Consider the following 14,567-nt stretch of genomic DNA (forward strand, 5'->3'; position numbering starts at 1 on the left):
ACACAAAATCATGCTGCATAGATATCTTGCTTCACAGAGTGTCAGAATCCATAATGATACCGTTAATGTAATCAATTAATATGAAATGATGACTCACTAAAAAAAACCCAAAACCAACAACATAAAGAAAAACAAAAAACCAAAAAAAAAACCAACCCCCCCCAAAACCCCCCCCCAAAAAAAAAAAAAACACACACAAACAAACAAACCAACCTACCCTCATCCAAACACTCATCTAGCCTAAACTTTAATAGGAAGTGTGTGGCAATTTCCAAGAGAATGATTTATGGCTGGACAATTTACAATGAACTAAGAGCTTGACCTTTGGTCATTTGGTTACCAGGGTCAAGACACCATTAATCTCTTTCCCCCCCCCCCCCCCCCCCCCCCCCCCCCCCCCCCCCCCCCCCCCCCCGGATAGGCCCAAGAACAGAATAAGAGAGACATAACATGCCCCCCCCCCCCCCTTGATATGGGACACCATGTTTGTTCCAAAAGCTATTAGATTTGGCCTCTTTAGGGATTATCACACCCTAACAGGGGTGCCAACTGTGCACACAAGATACAGCAGATTTTGTGTTGCTCTCTCTTTCCCTCTCTACAACCCATTCCAATGGCCAATGTACAATGTAGGCCTATATTTAACTATAGCATTACCCAGAATTGTAAATTAATTGAGGTACATGTTTCAACTCTGGTGTAGCTAACATACTACAATCTAACTCTATTGTCTATCTATCTATCATAACTTGTCATGGATGAATTAACCTCTCTTGTTTTCATAGGAATTCCAGAAATTTGAATTATCAATACAAAACTAAATGTAAAATAACTGTGTTAATTCAGGCTTTATAAGTATCGCCCTCCCCTCTTGTAAGAAACAAACAAACACACACTGGAACATGACACTGACTTGAAATACACACAATTGGACTTGCAGAAATGCAAACAATTAGCATGGAGCTACAACATTCAGTTTCTACTGCAAAGAACCCCTGCACCTTTCCATTCGGACATACAGCAGGGAAGATAGAGGTCACTTCAGGTCACAAGGGACCACAAACTACACAAGTAGAGATGACTGACCCCCAGAACACTTGCTGTCATAAATCAGGTAATGATAGACTTTGAGGACAAGTATACCGGAAATAGGGAGTTGGGACAAAGGGCACTGGGTTTTAAAATCCTGCACTTTTGTCCCTGTGGACATAAAATAACAACAAAACAAGTACAACCCTCCCCCTCCCCCTCTCCTCCTCCCCCCCCCCCCCCCCAAAAAAAAAATGTGCATAAACACACCCAAACACAACACACACACCTAGATGTATATTGGACTCCTTTCAGGATCTATGACATCACATGCTTCTTTGTTTGGAGTGCTCAAAATCAAACCACCTATGATTCAAAATAATGTCTACAAGAAGTTCATGTCCTTAACAATGATAGCTACACTGATAATCCTTTGTACTATGTCATCACATTGCCGGTATAAAGTCAAAGATCATAAAAGGGGGGAAAATACATGTAAAGCTGACTTTGGCTATGAATATTTACATTTTTCTAACATTTTATTCTTATATTTTTTCTTTTGTAATGAAAGACAAATTAAATACCTACCATCTTAAGCTTAGCATCTGGCAAATTCATATCTGTGACCCCCCCCCCCCAATATTTTTCTGATCTGTGGCTTTTATGATGACACCTCACATAAATGTTATCATGCTTCCGAAATTCATTCCTAACAGATTCTAGCATCACAGAGTATTCAGATTTTACCAAATCCCATTTTAGCTTAAAATTTGCCGAAAATATATTTCTATTAATTTGTCATTTTGCATGCCTCTACATGCTTCCAGGTATGACACTGTTTCTGCTACAGTTTGCAGTTGGTGATGCAATGGTTGAAAGTGTGCGAAATTTGATGGGGGAAATGTGTTAAACTTTTGATACAATGAATGTCAGAGTTCTGATATTGTGATCCTTTGACTGTGATTCTTGCATTAGAAGCAAATCTAATTGTAGCCAGGACATAGTGATTTTTGACCAATCAGTCACTGTGAGACTCAAGAGGGGGTGATGCCATAGCTTGCTATAGATACAACCATCAGCCATCTGTTGAATTACATATGAGTAATGGCATTTGCAATTCATTTAAAGTCCCTTTGATATTTCCCTACTGTAGAAACAAGTTAGGTAAGGCAGCACTGCTCCACTGGGTATAGTTTGAGTTCACCCTTCCGCCACTGCAATATCATTAGCTAATGGCCATCCTTTCTTGAAGCAATTTAGCCATCCGAAATTAACCGCCCATAGCAGCCCATCGCTGCCCTTACACATGCGAAAAGCAAAGTGTGCATACATTGTACAGGCAGGTCGCTTATCAACTGTGAGTGCTTCTTTAATTGGTTTTATCTCCCTCCCAAATTCGATTTCTCTCAATATGACATAAGTCTTTCAAAAACCCATGTGAGATTCCATGCTTTCTTCTTTGCACAAAGCCAGAGATTACAAGGAACCTGAAGTTGGAAAAGGGTTCAACAATGATGTAGGCCAACAATGTTTCAGTAAATTTGAAAGAAAAAAAAAAGGAGGATAAAGTAACATAGATGGGGAAGGGTTCAGTTGAAGTTCAAGATCCTGTCTTGATTGCAGCCTTTCCAGCAATTCTTTCTCACACTCATGAGATTTCATCATAATCTCTAATGACCAATACAGGGTATTTTAAATTCAACAGTCACTTCAAGTAATTGAAAGTAATTGAAAACAGGATGCTTCTTGAACTTGGCATTTAAATGAAAGTAATTTGTGGTTACACCCAAAATAACTTCACTGATTTTGCATTGATTTTTAGCACCATATTGTTGAGTTCTGGCAAATAAAAGATTTCAGGGGTATGACACAGGAGGGAAAAAGAGTGAAATCAAAGCCCAAAATGTGGTTGTGATCAAAGAAACTGATCAATGAAAAAATGAGAATCAGAGTCCCCATGAATTTGATTAATATTTAGAGTCAGATTAAGGTGACATTTTTATTATTGCGTTTGTTGCAGGAATTGTAAGTAAAAGTAGGAATGAACCGGAAATGGATTCATAACAAATACATTCACTTGCATATTCTAGAAATACAATATTAAACAAAGACACACTGTTTGCTTTAGTTTGTTCGTTTGTTTGTTTTGCATGAAGCCCCCATGGCTACAATACCAACCACGTAATGTGGAGATAGAGATAGAAACAACCTACAAGTAAAAAAACAAAACAACAACAACAAACAAACAAACAAAACAACAAAAAAGTCTTACCTTATAAATCTCTCGGCTGCTTTCAGTTGCTGTAAACAAAAAGATTAAGAGGGAGAGAGAGAAAGAAAAAAAAGTAATCACGAAAGAAAACAAAGCTAGCATTCACACACACAAATTGATATCACGGCCTACAACATTCTATTTACTCCACTGTATTTTCATCATTAACGGCTCATCATAAAGACCTGGGCCCTATTTCAAAAGGATGTAAGGATAGCAACTCTCGCTGGAATGGTAACTTCTAATAGCAACAGCCAATCAGGAAGCTGGATTCTTGTCATTACCCCAAACAATTGACATTCCAGCGAGAATTCATCTATCATTGCAACTTTTCTAATGCAATGGGGCCCTGATTCCCTCTTCCCAGATATTTCATTGTCATATTCATTGGTTCTTCGTCAATAGATTCATTCAGACTAGTATATTATTATAGCAACACAAACTGCTGCAGGGATGCACACCTTGCAAATGGCATTGCATTATTCTGATAACTAGAAAAGCATACTTTTGGCGGAAAATAGTATATTAGCTTTCCTTCAATAGACATGTGCCATTAAAATAATAAAAAAAAACAAACAAAAAACAAAAAACAAAAAACAAAACGGGACTTTTCTAAGAAACTTCCAGTATTTTTGGGGAAAAAACAGCGCTTAATACTGTAAAACAAGGAATGTTCGCGTGCATCTTAATTTTGTGAATTTCGCGAGCGCCAAGATTTGCAAAATTAAAATGCCCATGAAAGTTCTTGTCTACACTATTATGCATTCAACGCCGGTGGCAATTTGGGAAAATTTCATGCCACAAAAAAGGCCATCCACTCCAATTCGCGAAAATTTCATGCCACAAATATATAATGTATTACAGTAGTTCTAACACAAATCAAACACAGCTCTACCACTGGAGAATACCACGCTAGTCCTCAAGTATAAAGCACACATAGAAAAAAAAATAAGGTGGAAGACAGACAACACAGGACACAGGACACAGGACACAGGACAATTAGCACAACTGCCTTATTTTGTCTATTTTGTCAGTCAAACATTAACATCAATTTACATTGTAATACCTCATGCCCTCTAATTCAATTGTGATGCCTGTACAGTCATGCTACTACGTATCTTTGAAGTAAAGAATAAGTTTTAAGACATTATCAAAATTAAACTCTGTGGCAGGGTAGTGGCTTGACCATTAAAGGAAGCCGACACGATAGATGTAAAGCTGAGGTTTGATGAACTACACACATGGCTCTCTGTTCATGCAAGGAACCGCAGTTGCCTGGGCGCTATTCTGTTATCTCCACATATCAAACATTTTTCTGGATGCGAACCCACACAAGTTCTACCTTTACAGGGTGGCAAAAGGCCGCTTTATCGATGAATGCCATCAAAGAGGGCGCCAGACCATTACCGCCCCTGGGGGCACTCCTTAAACAATACGCCCCAACTCAAGGAGATAAAAGGCAGGAGCCAATATTGACGATGTAGCCCCACAAATACAGACTTTGGAGTCTAAAACACCGATGACTCACAACAGACTAAATATTTGGCGGATCTCCCACCTGTAAAAGTGACAGGACCTTATTCTGGGCCCCCTGACAAATCCCACCAAATAAAAGTTGCATATATGACAATGAATTGCTCATGCCCAAATGTACAAATGGGAGAAAATATGTTTGACGTCAACTTCTTTGTGGTCAAAATGGTCACCCAAATGCAGGATGAAAACACTATGCTTGCCTAAAATCCCAAAGAACATGGAATTTTGCCTCGATAATAAGATTTTAAAAAAATGTTGTCAAAATTCCAAGTAAAAAGGCATAGAAATATATATTTGTCTGACCTCTATGAGGAGTTATAACATATAAAAAAAAAAAAAATCCTCTCACTGAATTCATAATGACAGTAAAGCAGACTGGCTGACATACATGTACTAGGCATGCAAGAAATGTCTTTTTAGCTCAAGAGAGACAGTAAACTAAACAGTACAAGAGGCACACAAAATACAATTACAAGTTACTGAGCCAAAACATACATTCTTACCTCCATGAAATATGAACAACAACAACAACAACAACAACAACAACAACAACAACAACAAAAAGACCTGTTTTAATAGCTCTACACTTTTACCTGGCAACAAATAAATCTATACATATAACAAAACATTGCATGTATGATTAGCACTGCCCATAATTAATGATGCCCAAAACAATAACTCAGCAGTTTACCTCTCAAGTAGATAGAGGAAGTGAAAAAAAAAATGACTAGGCCTATGTCATTCAATCCTTGATATAGAATAATCTGTTTTAATTTAGATGAATGTATCAATGACTGAATCAATATACTACATAACTACAGTATCTTACAACTTCATCAAGAGTGATTAATGTAAATTGGTAAGTCTTTCTTTGAAAAAAAGAAAAAAGAAAGATGCACACTAGAATTTACACAACAATGAAAATGAAAGAAATGTGCATTGGTACAAACAGGGAATAGATTAACACCTGATAGAAAAAAAAAAATAGAGAGATCCGTACTAAACGCTGCTATCTGTTATTTACCCCAGGGATCATCCTACTTATTGCTTAACGAATGCACCAATAACCCACTCATATTGACACAATGATAGCTCAGTGTATATTACAAGCCAGCCAAAACAATGAGAAGGGGTGGGGGGGGGGGGGGGTTTGAGAGATGAATTAAGACATCTGTGCTAGTCTCCTACAACCAGCCACAAGACCAAATTTCCAATATAATATACAGTGCATACAATAGCTATTATTTGTTGAACAGTTATAACTTGAAAGATGTGTCACATCATTCTCTAATGATGATGCTTCTTCGTCTGCAACTTTACGGGTAATAAGGTGATGGGTAATGTGTAAGTCAACTTTTATTGATTGGCAATAGAAATGTCACATTATAGGTAGATATTACATTTTAAAATCAGAATTTTGTTTGCAGCACTAGCCTGCATGACAGGCTTCATCTTCCCCTGACTTACCACACACAAACTCCTGAACTCCAAATGTCTTACACTGAAAGATGCCGTTTAATGTCGTGGTGACTTGTAACAGACTTGCCGAAATTTGTTGTCGAAAGTATAAAATGATTCATACACATGTTTGGAAATTGTTTTGCCAACACTGAGAGATGACCAAGTATTTTAATCGTATCCAACTCTCTGCATTTATGATGATTTAGGCTGACACTACAGTTAATGTGAAGCACTGTGTTTGGTATGAAATAGATGCATACACTATCGCTATTTAAAAAAAAAAATCCACTTTATGAAAATTTCAATAAACATCCCCCACTCCCCCAGCAGCTTCTGCATCTTTACAAAATATCAGACGATGGGAGCTTCTATTGAAAATTGTACAGGTTGGGTATCTTCCAAACTGGAATCAATGTTATAACAATGCCTTTAAGAATAAGCGATGCGTCAACAAGATTATCGCACAGGGTAGACACAGTTTGTAGTCCACAAAATCCCATGACTCATTTCAGTATTGACAGTATTGACAAAACAGATCAGACATCCATTTACAGGTGGCCTTCCCATGAATGTTGAGACTTTCAAAATCCAGTCTACCCTCCTTCAACCCCTTTTCTTGCTCCTTTGATTTCACAATCCCCTTTCCTCTTCTCATACCGTCCTCCCATCTGTCCTTCAATTTCTCCCCTATGCAAAGAATAATTGTCTTATTTTCTCTGCAATTCAAGCAATTAGAAAAGTCATTCCCTTTCCGAAATTGCTAAGAAATCATCATTGAAATAAGAAGAATAAACAGTGCTGGAACTTGAACATATGCAAAATATACATTAAAAAGTCATTTTGGGCTTGTTATGAAAGATGCATTTGCCAGTGCATCCATTTTCGACAACTTTCTTCTACACCTCTGTCTATACCTCCTTTGCCCAAAGAAACCAAAGTCACAACATTTTTGTTTTCATATTCATGAGTATATCATCATGCATAATTACAGCCTGTTTTATTGTAAAGAAAAAACAACAACAAATAAACAAACAAATAAATCCACAATGTCTAATCATCAGTAATGAATTGGGCAACCAACAGGAAAAGTTAGAGTTAGTAATGGTTTCTTCTATTGTGTGGCAGTAGACACTGAGCTTTTGTGCTCCAGTTTTGGCAAATGGCTGTCATTATCATGTCAATCTCAATCTAACCCAGTCAGATTTTCCATTGAGGAATGTTCATGAAATGAGCACCATGACCTCAATGTTTCACATCCGGACTAGCCCCCAATTTGTGACAATTCTGTACATTTTGACATCAGGGGGGCATCATAAGTCATTGAAAGTACTGTGAGAAAGAAATCCTCCAATTACATTTTGTGGTGCTTGAGGAACTCCAGAACAGGTGGAGAGTGCAATTTAGCCAAATGACATCATTATGCACCACACAGGCTGCTAAACATAACACTTTAACCCGTAGAGGGCGAGTCCCCGAGTATACTCTGACAAGTGTCCGAAGGAAATGCTTGTCTTGGGGATACTTGTGCATAACCTGCATCTCAAGAAAGAAAAGAAAGCTTTTGCCTCTAGAAACGAAACTATTGAGACTTTCACACTCTTTGGTGAAGACAAAGATATGAATATATATATAATATACATATATATCTTTTATTTATTTATCATTTTTTTTCAGGAAGCTTCATGTAGAATCACCAAGACATGGTAACTTTGAATCAGTCCAGCACATGAAGGTGCGAAATTGAAAAGCCCTGGGAGTGCAGAGGGGTGTGGAAGGGGTGCAAAATTGAAGATCCCTTGGGGTGCAGAGGGGTGTGGAAGGCTGGTGTGAGATTCTCACCTTGTCAAGGTTGTAGTGGAATCCTTGCCTGGATTTCTCCCCAGCCTTGGTTTCTTCCTGGTGTTGCTTCATGATCTCCAACTTCTCGTTGCTGACACGGATTGAATCGCTGTGGATGAAGCCAGGAAACGGGGAAATCATGCATGCAGGTGGTGTCTCAAACCATCAAAAATATGAGCAGTACTAACAAGAGCAAATAAGCACAGTACGGGTAGGGCCTAATGGTAATAAGAAATCACTAAAATATAATGCATTGTTGTATGATGTTGCCTGTCAGCAAAGGTGTCTGAAAACTGATTGTCGATGAAAAGCAATTACATATAGCTATTCAATCCCCTAATCCCTGTTAAATCATCAATACCTTCCAGTTTTAACCCGTTGAGGATGGGCTGATTTTACTACAACACATATTTCCTACAGACACTTGCTTGAGTATACTTGGGGACTTGTTCCTCAACGGGTTAATGGGGTACATTGCTACATCTGAGTCGGCTTGCTAACTTCAGAACTAGATCAAGTTTGCATGGATAAATAAATGCTAATTTTAAAAACAACACAAAAGAAGAAAACAAAACAGCAACAAAGATAAAAAAGCAACAACACTTCAAGTTAAAATGAGATCCTGGGCACATCAAGAGCTAATAATGATAATGAGCATGATTATCGTCCATGGCTAATTACTGCTGTAAACTTGCATACTGAAAATGAAACCAAGTGATTAATACAGACATACACATTAGACAATACATTCACATGATCTTATAATCTACCTTTCCCTCACATATAATTACGTGTAGACTTTGTACAGGGAACCGAGTTGCAGTGCTGTATCAAGTCAATGGACTCTTCATCAAAACATACACATGCCCTTATCAGATTAGTACCAGTCACAACAATGAATATTGAGAAGGTAACCTGATCTCTCTGATTCTTGATAGATAGCAAGGCTGCCAAGAGTCACACACCAAATATGAGAGGTTTCAGAAAGCTATTACTGTCACAGAGATACACTGTGTACAACATGTTGCATGCATCTCAGTACTGGGCAATTTTCAATTTGGGTAGGCTCTAACATTCTCCTTTCATGATGCCCACATTATAACTATTAGAAAGATTTTTTTTTTAATGTTTTGCTTCTTTTGTTTTCTTGTATGTTTGTATCTTTGCTTGATTTTTCAGGAAGCTCCATATGGACTTGGATACTCTGGTTTAAGTGAAAAAAAATTCTAGCCCCCTGATAAGGCATTGGATGGTGTAATATTTTACAGACTGCCAAAGAAAACAATGTTTGATGATGAGAAAAAAATAGTCACATGATACAAGAAATATAAAATCTGTCTCGAAATGGATCAATTTTCATTTGAAATTAGTGAATGACAAGAAGAACTCACAGAAGGCCATTCTTGAGGGCATCGATGATGACCGCCATGCGGCCCGGTCTTGGCTGTCGCGGCATCCTGAGCGTGTTGCTAGGGGGCGGGAGCATCCTCTGCTGGGGCCGGCGACGATCACGCAGCTTGCGCTGCGTGACAGGGCTCGTGAAGCCCCGTAGACCCTGTGTACACAAAACGAAAGCAGAATGACACGACACATGGTAAGTGACAGTCACCATGACAATCTTCAGTAGTTACAAAATACACATTGTACCTTGCCTCAATACTATGATTGAAGAACCAAATATAAAACCAAGCATTGATGGGCTCCCCTTTAAATTTACCGTACGAGCTGAAATTTTCACGGTGGTTTTATTTTCGTAAATTTCGCAAATCGCCTTTGAACCGCGAAAATAACAACACGCGAAAATAACAACACGCGAATTAGTAAGTTCAGTTAGACCCTCGCAACCCTGAAATTAACAACACGCGAAAATGTCCTCCAAGTAGCAATTCGCGATAATTTCTGTACGCGAAAATTTCAGTTCGTACAGCATGGATTCCAAGGTGGCAGGATAAGCACTATGATTTCTCGTTGTACAACACCAAAGAATATAGTGCTATACCAAAGAATCCATACTGTTCTGCTTGCGGCTCTATAAAAGTATATCGCATATTTCTTTTACGCCCCTTCAATGAATGTTAAAAATTAGAAGAAAAAAAATCATTAAAGCAAACATTTAACATTGAAGCATAGACAATCAGTAATTATACCCCAGTGGATGCAAATCACACTGTGGTTGATGAGGTAAAGATTGAAAGGACTTTAGACACTTAATTCATGAAAACTCACTGAACAATCATATGTTTGGTGAGTACGATGATATCCATGGTATAGTGCACTATACCATGGATGATGTCACAAAGTAATGATGTCACAATGTAATGATGCCACAATGCAGCATATTTTCTCCGTCATCATTTTATTTCAACATCTCAACATCTGTCAATCTTATGTTTGGTCATGCGATGTCATGTAGGCCTACACTGTTCAACAGGATTCCATTGATGAAGTGTATAGAATTTAAGATAAAGTAAGTTCTGCATCCCACTATGGACAATGATTCATCTTATTAGATGCATCACACATTTCTCATGACATTCTGGAATATCTACACTGTATTAAGACGGTGCAGCAAACAGCACATGCGCCTCCAGTCGATTCTGTTTCTCACTGCATCTCAATCACTAGATCTACACTGATATTGCTAGGTCAAGAACTTGGTACAGAATGCCAGGTCTGCAGACAAATCATCCCCCTCCCCCCCCCCCCTCGTGGCCATAACAGAGGGTCAAACAAATTGAATTTGAGTCTGCTTTTTATTTTTTTTCAATGTTGACGTCACAGACTATAGTTTCAAAATGAGCACAAATTCATCCATGTGTTTGCAATAAGGATGCGGTTCCCATCATATTGAAGATCGTCCAAGGTTTGCAAAGGTCTGACCTACATACACATCTACCACTACCTTGATAAAGAGACAAAAACAAATGACAAGACAGCAAAGGACAAAACAACAACAACAACACAACAAAGGGGGGGGGGGCTGATGAGGCACGAGGAAAGATACCAACTAAGTCTGGACACGGAGATGATAGTGACAAGCAGGTAGTAAGGAATAGATCGAGAGGAAATCAAAGACATTCACAGTAATGGAGAGCATGTGGAATATGTTGTAAGTAAGAAGGAAGACGAAGGGCTGGAGTAATGACCAGAGACAAGTAACAACTGGAGCATAGTGTGGGTCGCAGCTGGGATGTCTTCTTCCCCCGGACATGAATTATACGCACTCGCGCTTGCATAACGCATGTACGGACACCGCCTTGCCCACGATGACGGATAATTGATGCCGAATACTGCGCAGGCATGTGCATAAGGAGACCCAGATTAGCCAGGGATGGAGGGAGCGAGAGGGAGAGAGAAGAACTGTGTGGGAGAAATCGGTAGTGATTTGTGTCTGCTATAATTGATCTATGTCTAAGCTGCCTACATTCACACATGAACACCAGGGACATACATTGTACAGAGAGCAATTAGGGAAATTAAAATACCAGCATCTTCTGTGAAAAAAGTTCCCCAATCAGGGATTTTTGTTTTGTTTGTTTTTGTATGTTTGTCATATCCTCTTGAGAGGACATGAAGAGCTGTCTATTAACCCATTGAGGAAGAGCTGCTTCTGCTAATACACCGTAACATGCATTTCCCATAGACACCTGCCAAAGTATTCGCAGGACTAGTCTTCAGGGGACCAGTAACTTTTTCCTGCAACAGACATGTGTCATGTTAAACATTTTTCTTCTTTTTTTTGTGGGTTGTGGAGAGGAGGTAGTATTTTTAATTAAACTTGCATTATTTAGATCCAAAAAAATACAACAAAATACTACAAAACAGAAACAGGTGGCATTTCTCCTACATGCCTTTTTATAAATCAGTTCAATTACTGTCAAGCTTCAGGTAACAGATTTCAATAATTCTTGTCTGTTTGACTGGAAAGCAAGAATTGCTATGGGGAAGTACATTTTTATTTTCAATGTTCTCACTATTTTTTTTTTCACTTTCCAACCTAAGTAAAATTTATGGTCAAGTTACACTTTAAATGTACATGTATTTCTTTTTATACATTTCATTAGTAATCTGGTAAAATTAAGGTAAGATGAGCAAAGTCTGATCAAATGTTGTTGTTGTTTTTTCTACGCCTGTCCTGCCTTTGAGCACTGTCTCGCTGAAAAAAAAAAATGGGGGAAAAACCTGAAACATCACTTGACAACTTGACAACATTTCCTCTGACTAACTCCAAAATCCTATCAATTTCCACTCTGTAACCCTACTATGACACAGACAGGTATAAGCCTGAATCAGGTGTCCCAAACATGTTCAATGATAGGACCTATGCAACTCAACCAATTGTTATACTACGGCAACATTTGTTCACATATTCACTCATGCACTCACAGTTCAGCTTGCAAATTAGCTGCTTTCACTTATATCTATGCATACTATTCATTTTCTTTTTAGAGATGAAAACTAAATTCATCATGCAGCCGTGAAGAGAACAGCATCGGGGTTTGCGCACATAGACTAACCCTTTCCCAAGTGACCTTTCCTGTTTGAGGTCAACAGATGATGAGTTGGAGACACAGCCGCAGTCTGATTTTCCTCTCTCTCTCTCTCCCTCTTCCCATTTCTCTCTCTATCTCTTGTTCTGTCTACCCTTTAAAGGGAACAGTCACTTTTACACATGTATGTGTTCCAAAGTCTGCATTCTCAAACAAATCTCGCTCCATCAACAATGGATATGTTGTATGTGGTATGTGTAGCTTAATAATATGGTTTTAGAATGCAAATTTGATGTGAATTCCAGCATTTCAAATTTGCCATCACGTAGTCATACACATTCCCCGACCTGGTGCAGGCCTATTGTATATCAATAATATAGGCAGACTTGAAAGTAAGTGCCTACTAGAATGTGGTGGATTCTGTTCAAAGCGTTCAGATATCTAAAAATCTTGTAGTAAATGTGTTAACAAGAATCCATCACTGATTGCGAACTGTTGTTCTTCTTTGCACAAGTGACACACTCCATAACATTTCCCTCTTCCCTCTACCTTTAATCACAGAAATCATATTGATGATATTATGTTTTTTATTGCTTCATGACATCACTGCAATAGACAGATATCTAAGTCACGACTCTCTTCAGCTAAACAGGTGGGATATAAACCTTAACTTGACATCCATCATTCCTGTAAAGTATGAAGTCCACATATATAAAATTGGTGAAAACCAATTTCCATCTTGTGATGGGGGGATTGCAGCCTTTAAAGAAACTGGGGCTCCATCGTATCTGAGGATACACAGATCAGCATCTCAGAGGAATTGTTGACATATGTAGGCCTACACCATCTCATCTTGTCTTATCGCTCGCTGCATTAAACTACGACGAGACATATCAATTATGCATGTGTCTAGATGACATTCCACTGCAATGAAATGCAGACCTCAGGTATCACATTAGAGCTGATACTTGATATATTACCTTTGATATAAAAGGTTCAAATAAAGTCCATTACAAAAACACTTAATGACACTAATGTGTTAATGTCATACTTTCACTGTGGAGTTCTTGTGCCAAGTTGAAATTTAATCTAATTGTCACTGATTGCTACTTTTGTTGTTCTTTGCACAAGTGACACATTCCATAACATTTCCCTCTTCCCTCTACCTTTAATCACAGAAATCATATTGATGATATTATGTTTTTTATTGCTTCATGTCATCTGAAAGAATCATTTTAAATATATGTGACCCGCTACAACAAAATGATCCTGAAGTCGGGCGCAGTCGATTATTTGAAAATTGCATGACACAATTCCCTAATCTTTCTGCTTTAAATTGATATATAACACATCTTATAAAAATAATCAGCTGCGGAGATATCTGTGTTTAAAAGAGAGCATGTCGAGACGTCTGGGAAATCACTGTTTCGAGAAAAGCGCCCTAAAAGTTCTCATTGTGAAGCAATCACGATCAAGGGACACGCAAGTCAGTATTCACCTCCGGACAATAGAAGGTAAGCCCTAGCATTAGTAGCAACCCCCGAAATGCTCATTCAAACACAGCGTCGGCGGTCTCCTCACCGACCAATCAGTAACTAGGATGCCAGGAGAAGCAGCTGGGCATAGCGCACCCCGCCAGCACGCACCAGTCGACTGGGCAATGTGCGAGCTTCACGCTTCGGTTAGCAGCAAGCAGCAAACTGACCAATGAGATCACTCTGGTCGTTGTTAGGGGCGGAGCCTATGTGTGGCGCTCAATCCAAATGTTCGAACCCGTTTCTGCTTCGTTGAAACGCCAAAAAAACATGGCCCAGAAAAACGCTTTTTTTTGGTCTTTCCTTTCATCATTTTCCTTCAAAATTTTGACAGATGATAGAAGACATGTCAGACTCTAATAGTATGTCAAATTCAGAAAATCGTAAGTTTCGACCAATTTTGAT

General features: G+C 38.6%; 1 protein-coding gene across 4 annotated transcripts in view; it reads right to left on the reverse strand.

The window, feature by feature from the left end:
* Nucleotides 1–14,567, reverse strand: part of LOC139730202 (rho family-interacting cell polarization regulator 2-like) — a 158,711-nt gene that overhangs the window by 27,025 nt on the left and 117,119 nt on the right. For all 4 annotated transcript variants that reach the window (XM_071641098.1, XM_071641099.1, XM_071641100.1 and 1 more), the window contains 3 exons: nt 9,529–9,692; nt 8,138–8,246; nt 3,302–3,330 (listed from right to left, as the gene is read on the reverse strand). In XM_071641098.1, the coding sequence (XP_071497199.1) occupies nt 3,302–3,330; nt 8,138–8,246; nt 9,529–9,692 (302 nt within the window). The remainder of the gene's footprint in view (nt 1–3,301; nt 3,331–8,137; nt 8,247–9,528; nt 9,693–14,567) is intronic.

This window comes from Diadema antillarum, unplaced genomic scaffold, assembly GCF_040938485.1.
Source record: "Diadema antillarum isolate AM-2024a unplaced genomic scaffold, OU_Dant_1.0 seq00000297_RagTag, whole genome shotgun sequence".
NCBI lineage: Eukaryota > Metazoa > Echinodermata > Echinoidea > Diadematoida > Diadematidae > Diadema > Diadema antillarum.